Below are 19,291 nucleotides of genomic sequence, written 5' to 3'. Positions count from 1 at the left end.
AAAAAGTAAATAACTTTTTTTAAATCAGTTTGACAAGTGAGGAATTCACACACAGCTGCCTGTTAACCCTGATGTCTATTTTTGCCTTGTTCACAGACGGATCTCCTCGAAGGGTCAAAGTGGAGATACACAATAACAGCAGTTTGTCGAGGTGATTCAAAAGTCCTGCTAGATTAAATGTTAATCTGATCAGTTTCTAGGAACAAATCAAATTAGAAAGATGTCCTTCATATTTCAAAAAGTTATTCGATACTTCTATATCATCACTGCTTGTTCATCAGGCCAGATTTAATTCAATAATTGGATCAAAGTTAAGATTAGGTTAAAAAGGGAGATTGCACAGTAACCGCGGCCGTGAAGACGAGGACAAAGCATGTGGACGTTGACTTTAGAAGTGAAGTGACGGAGACTATTCTGGTCTGTGCGGGAGAGCGATAGGAGCGCGTCTAACATGGAGAACACACAGGCGCCACATTGCAGTCATTTTGAAAACGTCAAGGTTTACAGACCTGCTGTTTCGCTTATTGAAAACGGCCATGTGGTCAGTTTGCAGTCATCTTCTGTTATTGTGGATTAGATTAAGAAGCAAAGCATCCTCTGCTGCGGGGCCACCTCAGACGATAGACTTCATTATTTTGTTGTTATGCCCTTTATTCGTATTAGAGGAGTATTTACAAAATATGGCACAAAAATGCAATCGGGCAGCGCTCTGATATAAATAAACAAAACACTACCATGGTGCCTTCCTCCAGTGTGAAATAAATCCCCTGAAAAAGACACAAGGAGACGTGGTGACAGGTGTATAACGGCGCCTCATAACTGTGTCGCTAACAACTGCTCCGTCATGACCCGTCGGCTCCGTGGGAGGGACGGGGGACGGAGGGGGAGACATACGGAGACTCAGACAACAGTCCAAGTCAGTAACAGGCATCCAACCCAGAGAGACTCCACAGCGACGTGTGGGCAGTCAAAAATATTACTGTTGTGCGTCATTGAATTAGCGATCGCATCCCGAAAGGTATTTACAATCACCAATGCAGCATTGCCGTGATGTAGTTGGTAAATCGCTGGCGTGTTAAGATTGGAAAATGAATTTAATTGCAAGTCTTGTTTTGAGGGGCAGAAGGATTTGTTTTGTTTTTGGACTATGAGGAGTTAACCATCAGCAGCCCTCTTACAATGTCACAGCCTTCATGCAGGCGGCTTCAGCACAGGGCATCGATTCTCCCTCGGTGCCATTTGCAACCGTCTCATCCATGAACTATTTATTTTTAGCTTTACGGCTCCTCCGCCGCTCAGCACTAAAGCCAGAACTACAGGACACTCGGGTCTGCAGGACATTCACAGCTGCTGAAACACCCTTTTTATTCAGGTTTTCTCTTGCTTTATGCGATACGAGGACGCCTATGGGGCTTCTATTGTCGAAAGGTCGGCTTTTTGCTCTCAAACTAGATGCCTTAAAGCTTACAGCCGGACCAGTGACGTATCAAATAGCTGCTGTAGTAGCGCTGGTGTCAGCAGCACAGCCAATTAATACGGGGTCCAAACATATCTGCTGTTCAATGAAGTAAAACATTGTCTGGGTGGATGTGGGCACTAAATGTGGGGAACAGTAATAACGAAGAGATTGAAGTTTGCCTTTTAAGCCTAATTAATCGCTTAATCTACATAGGAAATCTAAAATGACACACGGGACTACAGCTAAGCCAAGACGGGACCCAGTCGCTGGGTCGCACTGTGAGGAGCCGTATGCAACTTCAGCCGCAGAGGACAGGGGACATGTAAACGTGACCCGTGGGTAAAGACGGGTTATTGACACGTGGTTAGGCCTGTCGCAATATGCAATAAGATTACAAATCGCGTGCAATAGTCGCGCACACTCTGAAATCGCGCGCAGTAGTCGCGCACTCTGAAATCGCGCGCAGTAGTCGCACACACTCTGAAATCGCGCGCAGTAGTCGCACACACTCTGAAATCGCGCGCAGTAGTCGCACACACTCTGAAATCGCGCGCAATAGTCGCACACACTCTGAAATCGCGTGCAGTAGTCGCACACACTCTGAAATCGCGTGCAGTAGTCGCGCACACTCTGAAATCGCGCGCAGTAGTCGCGCACTCTGAAATCGCGCGCAGTAGTCGCACACACTCTGAAATCGCGCGCAGTAGTCGCACACACTCTGAAATCGCGCGCAGTAGTCGCACACACTCTGAAATCGCGTGCAGTAGTCGCACACACTCTGAAATCGCGCGCAATAGTCGCACACACTCTGAAATCGCGTGCAGTAGTCGCACACACTCTGAAATCGCGTGCAGTAGTCGCGCACACTCTGAAATCGCGCGCAGTAGTCGCGCACTCTGAAATCGCGCGCAGTAGTCGCACACACTCTGAAATCGCGCGCAGTAGTCGCACACACTCTGAAATCGCGCGCAGTAGTCGCACACACTCTGAAATCGCGCGCAATAGTCGCACACACTCTGAAATCGCGCGCAATAGTCGCACACACTCTGAAATCGCGCGCAGTAGTCGCACACACTCTGAAATCGCGTGCAGTAGTCGCGCACACTCTGAAATCGCGTGCAGTAGTCGCGCACACTCTGAAATCGCGTGCAGTAGTCGCGCACACTCTGAAATCGCGTGCAGTAGTCGCGCACACTCTGAAATCGCGTGCAGTAGTCGTGCACACTCTGAAATCGCGTGCAGTAGTCGTGCACACTCTGAAATCGCGTGCAGTAGTCGTGCACACTCTGAAATCGCGCGCAATAGTAGCGCACACTCTGAAATCGCGCGCAATAGTCGCGCACACTCTGAAATCGCGTGCAATAGTCGCACACTCTGAAATCGCGTGCAATAGTCGCACACTCTGAAATCGCGCGCAATAGTCGCACACTCTGAAATCGCGCGCAATAGTCGCACACTCTGAAATCGCGCGCAATAGTCGCACACTCTGAAATCGTGCGCAATAGTCGCACACTCTGAAATCGCGCGCAATAGTCGCGCACACTCTGAAATCGCGCGCAATAGTCGCGCACACTCTGAAATCGCGCGCAATAGTCGCGCACACTCTGAAATCGCGCGCAATAGTCGCGCACACTCTGAAATCGCGCGCAATAGTCGCGCACACTCTGAAATCGCGCGCAATAGTCGCGCACACTCTGAATCGCGCGCAATAGTCGCGCACACTCTGAAATCGCGCGCAATAGTCGCGCACACTCTGAAATCGCGCGCAATAGTCGCGCACACTCTGAAATCGCGCACAGTAGTCGCACACACTCTGAAATCGCGTGCAATAGTCGCACACACTCTGAAATCGCGTGCAATAGTCGCACAACAAAATTTTGAGTGGATGGAGGGAACGAGCGTCCTGGAGTAATCACAAGCAGGACCATAGCCACTAATGAGCGGTTCACCCTCCCGCCTTATCCCCCAGATCAATAACACCCGTTGTTTATCTCCAGCTGGGGATGAATAATTAACATCTTGCTGTTTAGAGGCGACGTCTGTCCTTCTTCCCGGATTGGTAGAGGACGACTGACCGCGACCGTCCTGAGAGTGACTGACGTGGTCCGACTAACGGTCACCTTGTTGAACAGGAGAGGACGTGCAACATTACACAAGGGCAGTCGGCTGGACGGCCAAAGACTAATAGCCCCATTAAGGACTCCGCTGGCACTTGTTCGGAACATTAAGTGTGAAACATGAGAGCAAATCCATGAGTGCCACTGCCAAAGGCCAAAGACGACACTCTCATTTCATCTTGGTATTAAGGAATAGGTTTAAAAATGCTTGTGCCGACTCAGACGGTCAATAAAGAGAAATAAACTGGAGCATAGAAGAGAAACAATCATAAGCTAAAACTCAGCGGAGCACCGTTTAATCACCCATATTAACTTATCAAAGCAGCCATCGCTCCTCATTTAATAATGACGGATGAAGCCAGCTATGATATGACAGTTGCCATGGAAACTCGGTGCTTACAATGTTAATGGCATGTGTATTGTGTACAACTACATCCCTGCTGACGGTTAACAGCCCTCAAATTAGACCCTGCCTAAGTGACGGAGGTCTTATCGTTCCGTGCCTTTCAAGAGAACAAAGAACAAGTTTGCTGTGTCACTCTCATGCGCTGATGGACCTCGCTTTGTGCCCGGCACAGATTCCCTGCTTTGGGCTTTGATGGCCTTTCAACTGATTTACCAATATCCAATCAAGAAGGAGGCGAAATAAGTCACTTTGACTAACAGCACTTAGTCAAACGCAGTAAGGAAGTGATGGGGTATTTGCTGATTAAAGAGCAGTTGTGAGAAACTCATTTTCTGATAAATTATTCACAATAAAATTTGGTGAAATGTTGAGTTTTCATCATCGGTAACTCCACGTGACATACGGTGGGTCCCCCCGGGCAGCCCAGCTCAATACCAGCGGGGCCACCTCGGCATTCCCAATATGAGCACGATCCAATCAGGGTGCTCACATCGCTCGAAGAAACCAAAACGTGGAATTAACGGGCTAGTACCGTTTGTAGCTTGGCTAACCAACTAAATAAATCTTCATGTAGCTTATACATTTTTTTTTTTTTAAATGGAAAGTCTGCTGGCAGCACTGATCCTGCCCCTTGATTTATGGGGACAATTGTATCGGTGGGACATTTCATTTGTTTAAATGATGCTCCAACGGTGCGCTCGGGCTCAACCCCCTGACTGGAGAAGTGACCTGGCTTGTTAACGTAACCTGTAAATAGAGGCAGAGACATTCTCAAAAGATGACACACACACACACACACACACACACACACACACACACACACACACACACACCTTGACTCATCGAATGTTCGCAAGTCCTCATGCCAAAAGCTCTTCCTCTGAGCCCAGCTGAAATGATTCGACTGGCAGACTGGTGACACTCTCCACATCTGGGGCCACCGTGACACATCTGGGTGATGATCTGTGTACCATAAACGGTAGTTGTTGTTTTCAAGCAGCACACTGACGCCGAGCGCCTGATGCTCGTTCTAAGCATGGCAACACGCTATTCAACAGCATTTGTTCGTCATCTCTTGGGCAACATGAAGCTGTGGCTGTTTCATTGTTGCAGGCGGCAAAGAATAGGACAAATTGGAAATTCTGAACGGATGAATGCGCCTTATGAGCCGTAACATGAAGCAATTACAATTACTCCTGAGGAATCTGGAGGGATTTGCCTTCAGTCTTCAGGATTCATCCTCTGGGAACCATGAATGCCTGCCGACATGTTTCACAGTCTAAGTGACAACTTTGACCTGCTGGTGGCGCTGAGTCAAAGGATGGTGAGGGTTCACAGCATATCCGTTTGGCTCCAGCCCACCGAGTGCACACAGCTGATGACGCCAGCTGACCAGTCGAGTCGCTGGCCAGAACGACTGAGTGCAGACAACGGTCCTTCTGCCTCGGCCGACAGACAGCCTCTCCCCCAAAAAACGCTCTCTGGCATCATTATGCAAAAACGCAATGAGCCCCCCCGCTGTGCCAGTTGTGTGAGAGCACGGCTATAGACTGAAACAGCGCGTGGGCGGGCAGGCACATGACTCAACATTAAGGAACAGCTCGTTCATCACAACATGGAGCTTTCCTTTGTGGTTTTGGGCCACGGTTGGGAAAAACGACCGGACCGAATCAGCTTTCAAAAGAATGTGCATGAACCTTTATAAAAACCCGTCCCACGGCACTTGCTCCCGACTCAATTCAAACCGACGCTCGATGACACTCAATGCAGAGTGCAATGTTTTCAGAGCCATTAAAAATGACGGATAAAGCCAGGAAAGTGAAAGTGCGAGGCTTTCCCAGTTCTCTTTTTCAGGTCTGCCTGCACCTCACGAGAACAGGTGTGCATCCGTTTCCAAAGCGACGGAACGAACACCAATAAACCCGGAATCGGCCCTTTAAACCCACTTATCGGTTTACAAGTCAAACACCCAGGGGACGCAGTTCAAATCCAAAATAGCACCCTAACTAGAGCACCTGCGTCCATGGTGTGGGAACGCTGGTGAGAGTCTTTCTCTCGCTCCGTGGAGGAGGAGGGAGATCGTGTTGATAAAGGCAGCTGAAAGACGCCGCCTTCCTTATCCGGAGGGCGATAGATTAAAAAAAAAACCTGCTGGTGAGCGAAATAAAGAAAATGCCGGCGGCCGCGGAGGAGATGAGTTTAAGATAAAGAGCATCTCAATCACCGGGACCGTGGCGACCGTGCGTCACTCCTTAAACGCTCTCGCGCCGCCTCGGGCTACGGGACACAATCGTTGGCCGGGCTCCATCCATCACTGTAACAGCCGACCAGCGAGCGTGTACGAGACATCAACGTGGTTTGAACAAACACTAAATGTCTCTTTTTTTCAAACCAAGTGGAATTTCCGTCCACTCGTGGACTTGTTGCACTTGTTGTCACCAGTTCATTCGAGGGCTGTGACACGGTGCTCGGCTCTGACAAATATCCTGTCGCGGTTTGTCAATCAGCGGGTCTTGGATGACTGGCAGGTGATGTGGAGGCGTTCGTCAGGTACTGGAGGTGCTGGAGAAGCGAAAACACAACGCTGGCTCCCGGAGCCGGAGTTTTGGGTCCCTCGCTCCAGTCCTGTCCTTGCTCTCCTTGCTCCCTTCCGCCCTTTGCCCAGCCGACAGGCGGGGAGCGGCAGCTGAGCCGCGGCGATCCCGCTCCTCGCTGTTGCCACGGAGAGAGAGGCGAGGAGGAGCAGCCTGACTGCAGCTGGATTTGAGGGTCATTTCAAGAACACAACCAGGCAAAGCAGAGACTGGCTCCATTTTTCAGCTCCCGCCGGGGAACCAGAGCCCCCCCCCTCTCCCCCTCACACTTCACCCCCCCCTTCTCCTACACAACAGCTAAATCAATAGAAATGACCACGCAGTTGGAAGGTCATTCGCACAGTGCACTCTGTGGTGGAATGCTCGGCGGTACGTGGCACAGCGAGCGGGGCTGGAAAAACAAATACCCGTCCTGACAGCACTCCCACCCGTCTGCCCTGGTCCGATCCTGCTGGGGGAGACACACGGAGCTGCTAGAATTCCTCTCTTTCTGGATATCAACATGCAAAATGGAGCTGTGTTGTGCTGCTGCACAGAGGATACATTCTTTCCATAAGCTTGCTTCCATCGGCTACCGTGTACACGCACACACGCACACACACACACACACGCTCACCCTTTATGTAAACACTAACAACGAGGTACACGTGCTACACTAGCAAAATAAAAAATGCTTCTCCCCCTCGCTCATGAGCCATTAAAGCTAAATGGTTCGACACGGTGGCTTCACAACAAACACAACAGCTACAGACACAATATTACTGGAGCAACAGAGACCAGCAGCAGACACACACACACACACACACACACACACACACACACACACAGAAGCAGCACACAACGACAAACACAGAGCGAGCGGAGTTGGCTCGCGTCTTACTCACAGAATATTCAACGGTCCCTTTGGGTCGCTGGAACGACATGCGCCTCCCATCCTTCTTCTCCGGGGTTTTCTTCTGGCCGGTGTCTGAAAGCAAGCGAGGCAAGGTGCGCATTACATTCATGTTCCTCTCTCGCCAGCTCGTCACAAGCTGCCGTTTCCCAGCCCCGTGGGTACACCGCTCATCCGTCAACAGTGAGCGAGCAGCCAGCCAGCGATGTGAGCGCCGGACCGCTTTCTCCCTCCCTCCCTCCCTCCCTCTCCTCTCTCTCTCCCTGCTTCTATCCTCCTGCCCTCGCTCTCCCTCCCCCTCCCTCCTCCTCTTCGTCGTCGTCGTCTTCTTCTTCTTCGTCCTCAACCCACCGTGCGACGCAGTGACAGCAGTCGAGAGCGGTTCACCTCGCCTCTCTCCCCCTTTTGTCTCCCCCGGCAGAGGGAGAGAAAGCGGACCTCCATCAGGGCCACCGGTGGTCGGGATGCGAGCGCAGGACGACGATGGATCGGGTCGGGAGGCGGGGTGCTGAAGGGGGGGGGGGGGGGTGTTGGAGGGAGGGTTCAGTGCAGCGCGGTTAGGCAATGCGAGGGGTGCAGCATGGGAGGCGGCTGCTGAGGTAAAGACTAGTAGGAATAATCAGAGTTGCCCTTGGAAGAGAGGAGAGGCAGTAAGGAGGCACGGGAAGGGGCACAGGGCGGAAATGAAGATCCTTGGTGGGACGGTCGGAACGCAGAGCACAAGAAGTTTGGGGTCAGAGAATAGAAGAAATATGAAATGGAAGAGAAGCCTGGCTTTGAGATCAAGTGAAGAATGCACATGAAGACGTTTGGGGGGGTTGTCGGAGGTTGGGAGGAAGCATGGAGAGGAAGGCGGCAGGGTGGATGGACAGGAGATGAGAGACGGGAAGGGAGGATGTGGAGACTTTGGTCTACAGGGCCGAGGACAACGAGCGTGAGCAAACTGGCTCCAGGAAACAAGGGTGTGAGCGGATCGGGGGGGTTCAGCCAGCTTTGGGGAGGGGGTTCCTGTTGGAACTGCCGTCCCACCTCTTTGTTTTGTCGTTTTTGAGCAGGACTAATATGGCCCCATATTCTAAGTGGCTTCCTCGACGGGCGACTCCGATAGCTCAAAACATGAGTCATACACCAGTGCTGCTATTTCTGGGGCTTGGGACTGCCTGGGGGGGGGGGGGGGGGATCAGAGCAGCCTCAGGTGTAAATATCAGTCGAGTAAAGACGATATACTGGTGGGGCCGTTGGTGACATAAACGCTTAGCACTCGGGTTGCATTAGTGAGTCATGTTAACCGTTTTCACCTTGTTACGTCTAAAAATGGGGTTTGGAAAACGCCAGTCGTCATCAGAGGTGCGTGAAGCTGCAGTAACTTAAGCCTCACTCAATAAAGGCCAAAGGGTGAGGCGAGTGAAATAGTCTGAGCCGATTGTATAAATCTCAGTTGCATGCACTAAAACGATTAACTTCTCCACGTGTTTACGTACACAAATATCAACGGAAGAAAGAAGAAACTTCTGGCAGCACCGATTGGTTCTCTCAACAACCATGTAACAGATCACATGACTGAAGCATTCCAGAAGTTAATAAAACCTATAAAAATAGGCATGCGGGAGACTTTAGCATGTCGCTGATCATTCCGCTCTTCTGGATTTAAAGGCGCTGGCTGCACTTTGCGGGAAGCCTCGAGGCTCCGGAGTACATAATCATTATAAAAACAATTGTAATCCAATTTAGAGATCTCAATTTGTTTAGAAAAATATCATCTGTCTAAATATCTGGCAGCTGCACAGTGTTTGATTTTTGGAGGTGAAAATAATTTCTATGAATTAGCGTCTACTACAAAAAAAAGGATAGCTAATCATGCAGCTTTTTCTTGTGCTCACGCAACTTTCTCAAAATGTTCTTGTTACGTTTCATCTTTGAATACAACCAAATTGTCATTTCGGAATGAATTGCACTTTCAATTCAATATTGAGGAAATCTTAAAATTACAATATTTGATTTTGTTGACCCTTGCCAGCCGGGTTGGTGCGTCTGACAACCTGTAGCACTCTGAAAACCTTGAGTCAGGATTTGTGGAGAGAAAGAAAGCACAAGAGCTGCACTAACTGTGGGCGTGCGCCAAATCAATTATTCAGCATCCAAATGAAAACCTGGGCAGGATGATTACTTTCAGTGGGACAGAAACAGAAACCGGAGCTGAGGAATGTGTGGATGATTGCATTTGAGTTGCTATTTAGAGGCCCACATCAGAACTGTGATTCAACGCTGCTCTGTTATGAAATATAATCCGCTGTGTTTTGACTGCGGGGTCGCTGCAGCGCGTCGGGCCGCGTGTCAGCTGACCCGTCTCGTACGCGGAGGACGTGTCTATCCGCTTCGGTCTAAAAAAAGGAAAAATGGCAAAGACAACAAAAATGTGTGTCTGGCTCGGCTTGAAAACTTGTGCAATCGGGCTAAACAGAACATCTGAGAGGGGAAGGGCGGAGTGACGGTGAACTACGCAGACAGAGGAAGACCATACCGGATATGCATCAACAGCTAAAAGGGGGCCTTGTGCATGGCGAGCCAGTGGGTCTAAAATTAAACCTGGATCGGATTGTGGCGCAAGAAATGGCCATTTTATTCTCACACACACACACACACACACACACACACACACACACACACACACACACACACACACACACACACACTGGCAGAGGCTCTTGTTTCATCCCGCTCCGTGAGACGGCCGGAGCATCTGTTGTCTCTGAATGAGCTGTGCCTCTAGAGAAGGAAGCTACCTCTTAAGTCGGTAAATCACAGCCTGTTTGTTCCAGCCCGTCCACGCGCATCCAGCGATGCATTGGAATCCAGAATATTGCCAATAAACGATGAATAGACAGTGTTTCATCTTTGATTTCTTTTTCCCTACTCGGCCTTTGCTTTCGGGCCATAACGGCAACACGCTGCACGTCATGCATTGAGACCGCATGATGTGGCGTGCTCAGTGTTGCAGAATGGAGATGCGGAGGCTGCACAGGAAGGGCGTGAAGAAAAGGGCCCGTGGCCAATGCCAATCTAGATCAAGTAAATGCAGTTATCTTTGGAGAACAGCGCAGCAGCAGAAAAAAAGAAATTCCGACACAGTAGCTGAGGTCTAATTTCCTGCTCAACCAAGTAAACAGTTGCGGCGCTTTGCTGTTGTCGTTGTCCATGAAGGACGCTTCACTCGGCCTCGCTAATGGGCGGAATCACAGATCGCACTGGGTCAGCTGTGGGCGAACGCCGTGCGACCGGCTCGGACGCTGAAGAGGAGCGGCTGTGGGTCAGGAGAAGACCAGGGCGGCCTCTCGGCGAGGTGGGATGCCGACGCTCGCAGGAAGTCACGCCTATCGGAGCAACGGCACTAGAAAAACAAGAGTGAAGCGCCAACGGCTGCGCTCAGATCGCGGAGCAGAAGGCGTCGGGGTGCGGTTTCACTACACAGTCATGCAGTGGGGTCGTAAAGGCCGCTATGAATATCTTGGGATTAACAAAATGACCCTTTCATAGCCGCCATTGATGGACATCCCTAGTGATTGAATATTAAGGTCTCCATTGAAGACACAGAAGCTGTGTAAACCCTGGCGAGTTTGCACACAACGGCTGACACGGAATCTTGATTTTTCGATAAGCGCTAAATGCAAATGCCGCTCGACGCTAAGGACGCGCTGTGTGTTCTGTACCCGCGCAATCTGTCGGTCATGAATAACGGCGATCTCTGTATGCACGTCGCTCTGTGCACACACAGGACAGAGTGGAGCGCGTAGGGAATAGGAGGGGGGGGAACAACCAACATCCCCTCAAGCAGCCAAGTTCCCTCAGGTGGAATGTCCCCTGCCTGCTGGCTACAGTCCTCCCCACATGTTAGATATGGAGATTAATAAAAAGGATTCATTATTTTTTTCAAACTCACTTATTGGCCTCGGCTCATATATCAGAGCACATTTTCATCGACTGCACACCGTGACCCCCCCCCCCCCCCGCCCCCTACACACTATGATACGTGGTCCACTGCGGGGCAAATTAAAGTGTGGAAATTTTAGGTCCTTCAGGCTTACAAGTCTACAGTGGGAAGCCTGAGGGGTGAGAGTTGTCCTGGACGTGTCTCAGGGACTTGGACGCAACCTCACATGTTACAATTTCCTGAGAAAGGAGCTCATACAGACTGAGCTGACCATCGCGGGAACGATGAGGCCCAGGCTCGAGAGATGAACATCAACCATATTTGCTTCTAATTGGGATGAAGTAAACATCTGTTGAGTATTTTGACATAAGATTGCTTGACTTTGTTGGACTAAAACCCTCAAAATACACCAGGTACAACAGACACACACCACCGGCTGAGTAACACAAAAATGAAAACCACACAAGGGTTTCCAGCTGGTATGAATGTGAGGTCAACAGATAAGCAGCCTGTTTTTCAACACAAACCACTATGTTGGTGACACAGGCCCCTGTGGAAACATCCTCCAACCTCTGGTGTATGAAAGTTCACCAGGGGGGAAGAGTTAGTGATCTCTGCAGCTGAAAGTAGAACTAAAGCTTTGTGGCTTTGTGCCTCCCCCAACCCGTTTAAATTAATGTCTGTCCAAAATGTCATCACATCATCATTTTATCAGCGGATGGAGAGCCCCTACTGACTGCGAGTCCAGAGTCTGATCAGTCAGTAAATGCAGTGGAACGCTTACTCAAATAAAAAAGTGCTGACTGTTGCATTGTGCCAAACTTAAGTCTAAGCTGGCGACGCCTTATCTCGACAGTAGGTCGTTAGGTGGACGTGACAACTTTATTACAGCGAGTTCCACAGGCGCCTCTCACGCAAAAAAGGGAAGTCATCCATTATGCATCTAACAGTCCTTTATCATACATAGTGTCATAAGCAAATTATTTAGCCTGCCAAGTTCACACACTGTGTGTGTATGTGTGTCTGTGTAGAATCTTGATGCTCATGTGTAACAGAGCACGCAGTCTTCATGCATTTAGATGATCTTATCTTTTAAAGCCAATGACTGATTTAAAAAAAAGGATGTTGGTAGAAGAAAAAAAGATTTACTGCTAGGAGAGCTGCAGCCGCCTGCAGAAGTTGTACCAGTCTTACACGACTGCAGCAAAGTAAGCACATGGATCCACTAATTACTTGCTTTATTGTGAGGATAATAAAGGCAATGCATCACACACCAACAGCAGCAAATGTCCACTTTTATAATCAACGGCCCCATTGTCTCTGAGGTCTTGTGAACGTCACTGAATAGAGGCAACACCGTATCAAGAAGCGCTCCAATAATTGCTGTGCATCTCCTCTGCAGCGTGAGCATCGCCTGTGGCCTTTCCATTGTAATGAATATATACAGCATGTGTCTGGTGGGGCTGTCAACCGCGTGACGGTGCAAACAACTCCCCTCACCAGACACTGACCACGCCGATACACCACTCCGCTGCCATGGGAAACTTGCTAAACTGCGGTTTTGTGTGAATGACTGTGTGTGTGTGTGTTCCTATCCACGCTGGAACAGAAGGTCATGGATGTGCCCCGTCCACTCTAACACTCTCCTCGTGTCATCTAATCACGCTCCCATTGTGTCGCTGGTAACGTGGCTCCCCTCGCTCTGCAACGCTGGAAGCCAGACGGGAGCGCCACGCTTTCAATTAATATTCCTACAACGCGTGTACATGACTGTTTCCATAGTGACGAACCTGGTGCAGACTTAAAGGGAAAAGGGGGCGTTAAAAAGATGGCGAAGCAACCTGTAGGCATAATACTACCCACAGCTTGGGGGGGGGGACATTGATCCAAATCAGTTTTGCAGGTGGAGAATGTGAGGCACGTCGCCCAACCGCCCCATTGTTGCCTAAAGGGAAATATTTTGTGCAGAATTTTTAATTTACTGACTGACGCTGGGTAACCAAGGAGGGGCGGCACGGTGGTGTCATGTGATTGGCCTTCGACCAATCTGGGGTAGCTGAAATTGACTCCAGCCGCCCCGTGACCCTGTATGGCGGATGAGCGGCTTGAAGATGGGTGGGTAACCAAGGAGGGAGTGCTAATGTTAGCTGAACACAAACCAAGAACTTCCTGGTAGTTGACTGAAGGCTACAGTTCAAATGAATGAAAGCAAAGTATTGCACCAAAAAGTCCAATAAAACTTGGCCATTCAGTGCAACACCAGTACAGCCACCCAAAGGCGGTTGGTAACTTCGTATAGCTGGATAGGCCACGCCCTTTCGCCAACCATCAGCATTCCTGCCCTGTGACGGGATCCGCCCCCAAAAACTATTTCTAATTCACTGAAATCCGTCCAACATTACACACACAAATAAATAAATAAATAAAAAGTTCACCTCCTGGTAGTGCTGGAAGAACAGGGGATCGGCAAAATGAAGAGGATTTATGCACGGTGGAAAATGTCATAGCAATCCATTCAATGGTGGTTAGAAGAGGTTTGAACGTTTGCTTTTTGCTAAAGGTGATTTAAAAAAGCATCACACTATCAGTGACGATACATGATTCTAACATTTCACAGACATGATAGAAAGACTGGACTGGATGAAGTGATCATGGGAGCAATAGTCAGTATGTTTCTAACACGCCGCAACCACGAGGATGAAACAATGCCAGTATTCACAGCCAGCCTCTCACAAACACAGTGAGAGCACTTTGATCTGCAGTTCATGCAGCTGAAAACAGGAGGTCTTACTCAAGCTCCAAACCTCCCATCATCCTCCTCTCTGCTGTCACACGCGCTCAGACTCCCGGGCGCACTAATCACGCTGGGATTACTCCAACCTTTAGAGCGAAGGCTAGTGCTCTTTGAGCAATATTTCTTTGCCAGTCAAGCTAGTGGGGAGGATAGTGTGTGTGTGTTTCCTGTCAACAGGAATCTCGTGGTAGGAGACGCGGTTCGGTCTGAGCCCACGTGTGCGGTCCAACCATTGCGATGCAGAGGCACGTCTTTAAGGGCCCGGCGGTCCTCCGGAGCCCGGGCACTTTGCATCTCGGGCGGCAACACGAACCTCTCAGCTTACAGCTCCAATCAATAGCGTCTGAAGTGATGAGCTCAGCTTTGCGAGAAAACAAACTCTGCATTATCATCTCTTTTTATTGAGCCAAAAGCAAAGGGACATGGTCAACAGTCAAGATTGGAATCCAGTATGAGAAATATGGGGGGGGGGGGCGGACGGAGGGAATAGTCATAGGAAAATGTAGAAATGAAAGACTCATTGTAAGTTAACCAAAAATACAACAATTTAAAGTTTCTGCTTACTATGATGAAAATGTATTTGGTAATGTTATATTCCATTTTGGCTAACGCAGAGTGCACCGCTCGTCTAACCACAGTCTGCTGTGTCACCGACAGCAGCAGCTGGCTTTGCATTCACCCAGACAGGGAAAATATTAAAAAAAGCAAAGACAGCGTCTCAAATCCATCCGCGTGACTAACGATCACACACCGCGAGACTTGACAACATGATGAACCGTCTGTCTCCTCAGCAACAAAAGCCATTTCACAAACCGCTTTAGTGGAAAATGTTTATCAATAATGTACAGCTAGCTTCAGAATAAGAAGAGGGATAAAAATAAAGGATAGTGAACTCTCATAGAAGTCCCCTTTCCCGCAGACTCATTGGAGGCCAGCGGTGTCGTGCACAGAAGGTCGATGCGGGTCAATGTCGTGATGCGGTTGCAGCCAATGCTTTGACCACGAGCTGCGGACTCCGTTAGCGGTGCATTGGATGGATGCACACCGGAGGAGGCTGAAGGCCCTCGTGCTCTGAGGACCACTCAGCGTTGGTTACTTATGGGAAACCAGACTGCTTCTGAGTGGTTGATGGGTTTCAACTACTTTTAAAGCAATTATTGAACATGAACCCACAGTTTAAATCAACATAGTAGGGGGGGGGGGGCTTGAGAGACGGCAAGGAGGAGTTCAACGGTTGGGAGGACAAACGTGCTCTTGCACCAGCCATCAATACACGGACACGCAACGGGTTTTATGGGATTTAATGTAGCGCTTCCCGGGAGCAGCGCGTCAAAAGTTAAAGGTTAGTTTGGAGCTGTACGAGACGCTATTCTTAGTCCGTATATTAAACACTACACTGTGGGTCATACTCTGAGTGCCTCACACAACCCCACTTCAAGTCATCCCAACTGTGCCTTTGAGCCCCCCCGGATCACAGGTGCTTTCCAATGTAAGTAAATGTATTCCGGTCGCTCTCAAACCAATTTAGAAGAAGCTGTGAGCTGTGTGATGAAGGTCGAATGCACATGCTGTACGGCGTCGGGTTTTCTACAGTGGGGCTAGAACGCGTTCAGGGTATTCCACGAATTAACTCTCGACGGCGCACACGTGTTAATTGAAAACCATTCCAGGTGACTTCCTCTTGAAGAGGGTGCAAAGCGGTCATCAAGCACTGATGCTGTACATCCGTTCTAACAGAACAGCCTTCAAGCACACATGTGGGTGCAAGTATCCAGCGAGTTGCACGCGTGTCTTGTCCCAAGCAGCGGAGACGGCGTCTCTACGTATGTCTTTTTTACCCGTTTGTGAACAAGACTTTGAGAGGCATTCCTCTTCAAATCAGAAAAACCTTGGGACTGTGCCACTGTGAAATCAGAAAGGGCTTGAAGGCCACGCCACACACTTTAATAGCAGCTGCCTCGAGGTGATTACCCAAGGTTACCACAAATAAAAGCCTTATAAAAGTAAAATAAAGTATAAAAATCTTTCTTTCTCGGAGGGCCAAGATCCTGGTGGAATTTTTTCTCGTTCAAATAGAAAAACATTACTGAAACGCAACAACGGTCCAATTGATAGCTTTGAGGATCTGTCAAACACACAGTGCTCGATTCAGACGAACGAGGTCGTAAGGTCAGAGGGCAAGCGACCACAAGTCTCATCCACGTATGTAAAGTTAGTGAAGAGGTCAGGGGGTAAACACAATGCTTGCTCGTGCTCCCCTCTGCTTTGCTGGACTCCAGCATATAATTGTTATTTACCTGCTCATTGTGGTTGTTTGAAACAATGAGCCCTGCGCCACTGGGGAAATAACTCTGGATCCAGCTGACAACACGGCTGCTTCCGGCTGGTGACACCAGCAGGATGTGTGCGAGCTGCAAGTCGCTTCCGTTACTGGTTCGTGTGCTGTCATGTAAATGTAGAAGGACTCCGGGCAATGCAGCGCGCGTGTGATTTCAAAATATAGTCGCAAACTGTATTAAAAATAAAATTAAAATAAAAAGTTAGCATGAACTTTTCACAGTTCGGCACAGATGCACAGAATGTTTGAGTGACAGCCATTGAGGAGGAACTACACTTAGACTAAAAAGTTAAAATTACACTAAAATGATCGTTACTTCGCGGATAGAATGTCGCCGAATATAAGGATAACATTAGATATCCATGTCTATACGACAACATGTGCGGTCCCGAGGGGGGAAAGTATGCTAGGAACGAGGAGACGTGGAACTACGGGATTTGTTAAGGGAAGGTGGAAGCGCGCCCCGGAGAAGCGCGCGCGTTAGGCGTTAGTCTGCTGTGGAAAGTTGTTTCCTTCGCCGCTCGCGGGACTCAAACCCCCACCAACCTGTGCTGGAGCTGCGGGCGTTTCGCTCGTGCGTGGTCCCGGGACGGTCCCGGTCCACGGTCTCCTGTCCGGGCCACAGTCTCTGCGAAATCACGTCCCTGACCCCTCTGACGGCCGCGCTGCCCGGGAGAGAGAGCAGGAACTCCATGACGGACAAAGCGAGCCCGCTGTCACTGCACGGAACGCGGCGTGGGCCAAAAAAAGCACAAAGCAAAACAAGTCACAGCTTCAGAGTCGCTGTGCGAAAAAGCCCCCCCCGCCGCGCGCCCACCGTCAACACGGGACCAGCACTAGAGGAGACGCGCAAACAAGCGCAAACTTTTTTCCATTTGAGCCCCTGGTGGAGGTGCGCAGCATCCCCCCCCCCCCCCACTGCGCCATGGCCGACATGTGCTGCGCGGACACATGTACGGAGCGGACATGTCACCCCCTAAATACACAGCAGGGAAAGTCTTTCAGTTCAGCAAGAGTCGCCTTCAGTTTATGTGGAAGGGAAACACTCGCCAGGGCAGGATTCGTGTTCACTTGCAGGATATATCTGGAAGGCACCGATCCCACTAGGCAAATATATTAAAATGTATACAAATCCAATTCTACATTGTCTCGGCTATTTCGTTTGGCCTGAAATTGGGAAAAACGAGCTGCGGATTTAGTGCAGACGGAAAGTAAACTTCTAAATGTTACCATATGTCAGATCAAGGGCATGACAAATGAACTTCAAAAAAACTAATTATGGGCCGCATTGATAAAAATAAAAAAATGCAAACCAGCTCAGCTCGCAGTCATTTCCACTTTGTTGGAAGGGTATTTTGTAGCAATCAAGACAGACAGTCTTGATGGCTGACAGTCTTCGGCGCCTGCAGGCCACTGAGGAGGACATGCTGGGACCTCAGACCTGAGACTTATGATGTGGCTGCTTGAGGGTGTAATAATTGGGCAGCGGGCTCAGGAAAGATGGAGATACATTATTCATCTTGGGCCAGAGCCTCCCGTGAAACAAGGCAGGAATCCTGGAATGCATCAGATGAACTGGTGATGAAAATGTGTGTGTGTGTGTGTGTGTGTGTGTGGGGGGGGGGGGGGGTTACACTTCTTCACTAATTTACCATCAGAAAAGGCAAAGGGGGGAGCGTTTCTTCCTAGCTGTAATCTGACCCGAGTGCCTGTGCTTCCCTCCTGGTGTCGGTGGCAGGTGGGCTGGAGTGCAGTGAACCAATTTGAGAGAGTCAGGGCCCTTTCAATACTGAATGTGCTCCATCTGCTGGTTCCATCAGGTGGTGCACACCATCGAGGAGGAGAAGGTAAGTAGAGGTGATGGGAAATCGAATGGAGATAATGTCACAATTGGATCCTGCGCGAGAAACGTATGTAGAAAAGATATGACTGTTTTTATACAAACTGAGGGTGAGCGCTGCTGCCTGTTCACAAGGACTCACCTGCATTCTGCTCTGGTGAGAGGACTGAAAGTCATTTTAGTTTAGGCAATAGAGTAGGGCAACTGTTTTCATTCTAGGTTCATCAGTTTGTACATTTTACTCTTCTAGAAAAAAAGGCCCTAAATGAGTCTACAAAATGTCAGTGAAAACAAGCAATGAATGGAATGATCAGTCCTTCAACAAATTCTGGTTCATTATTATTTCATCAACGTTTGGAATGTAGAGGAATTCTGGGATCAATAAAGTATCTATCTATCTATCTATCTATCTAAAGCAATACTTCAACCTTTTTGCACATGACCTGCAGCATGTAGGTCAAACAACTGAAATCAGTCTATGTAACTAGATGATTTATGGAAAATACAACCCTCAAGTTCATTTTATTGATTTGAACCACAATTTCACTTTTTTTCAGCAACCGGCGCTGACCCGCGAGGCCCCTCGACCGACTTGCAGTCACCTTGCACAGGCCCCACGCTGTTCAACTTGGCACTTGGACCGTGTCGTTGGACGCTGGGAGGGGGGGGCGGCTTGCAGCTGGACGATCTACTGCTTTGACGTAAAGCCGCCCAGAGCGGTCATCAAATCATCCCTTGCGTCCTCAAGCGGGAGGCCAACCGTACCGCCCTCCCCGCTGCGGCTCCACCGCACGTGCAGAGAGATACTTGCTGGCTTTGCACAACCTGAACCATCGAGCTGAATCGAGTCATGAAGGCCTTTATTTCCTTGGAGAAGTCCTCAACTCTCTAATTAAGCTATAATGTGACCAAAGAGGGAAAAT

The 19,291-nt window shown here is 49.4% G+C and overlaps 1 protein-coding gene across 5 annotated transcripts in view; it reads right to left on the bottom strand.

Annotated features, from left to right (window-relative positions):
• The window catches only part of oxr1a (oxidation resistance 1a), a 102,155-nt gene that overhangs the window by 26,627 nt on the left and 56,237 nt on the right, over positions 1 to 19,291 (bottom strand). For 2 of the 5 annotated variants that reach the window (XM_078095530.1, XM_078095532.1), the window contains exons 1-2: positions 17,075 to 17,486; positions 7,461 to 7,543 (exon numbers count right to left, since the gene is read on the bottom strand). In XM_078095530.1, the coding sequence (XP_077951656.1) occupies positions 7,461 to 7,543; positions 17,075 to 17,222 (231 nt within the window). In that variant the 5' untranslated portion in view covers positions 17,223 to 17,486. Of the gene's footprint in view, positions 1 to 7,460; positions 7,544 to 7,819; positions 8,071 to 17,074; positions 17,487 to 19,291 lie in introns of those variants that run through there. The other 3 variants (XM_078095529.1, XM_078095531.1, XM_078095533.1) reach the window with 2 other exon arrangements.

The sequence above is a fragment of the Gasterosteus aculeatus genome, chromosome 20 (assembly GCF_964276395.1).
Source record: "Gasterosteus aculeatus chromosome 20, fGasAcu3.hap1.1, whole genome shotgun sequence".
Classification (NCBI taxonomy): domain Eukaryota; kingdom Metazoa; phylum Chordata; class Actinopteri; order Perciformes; family Gasterosteidae; genus Gasterosteus; species Gasterosteus aculeatus.
This window is presented reverse-complemented; position numbering and strand designations above follow the sequence as displayed.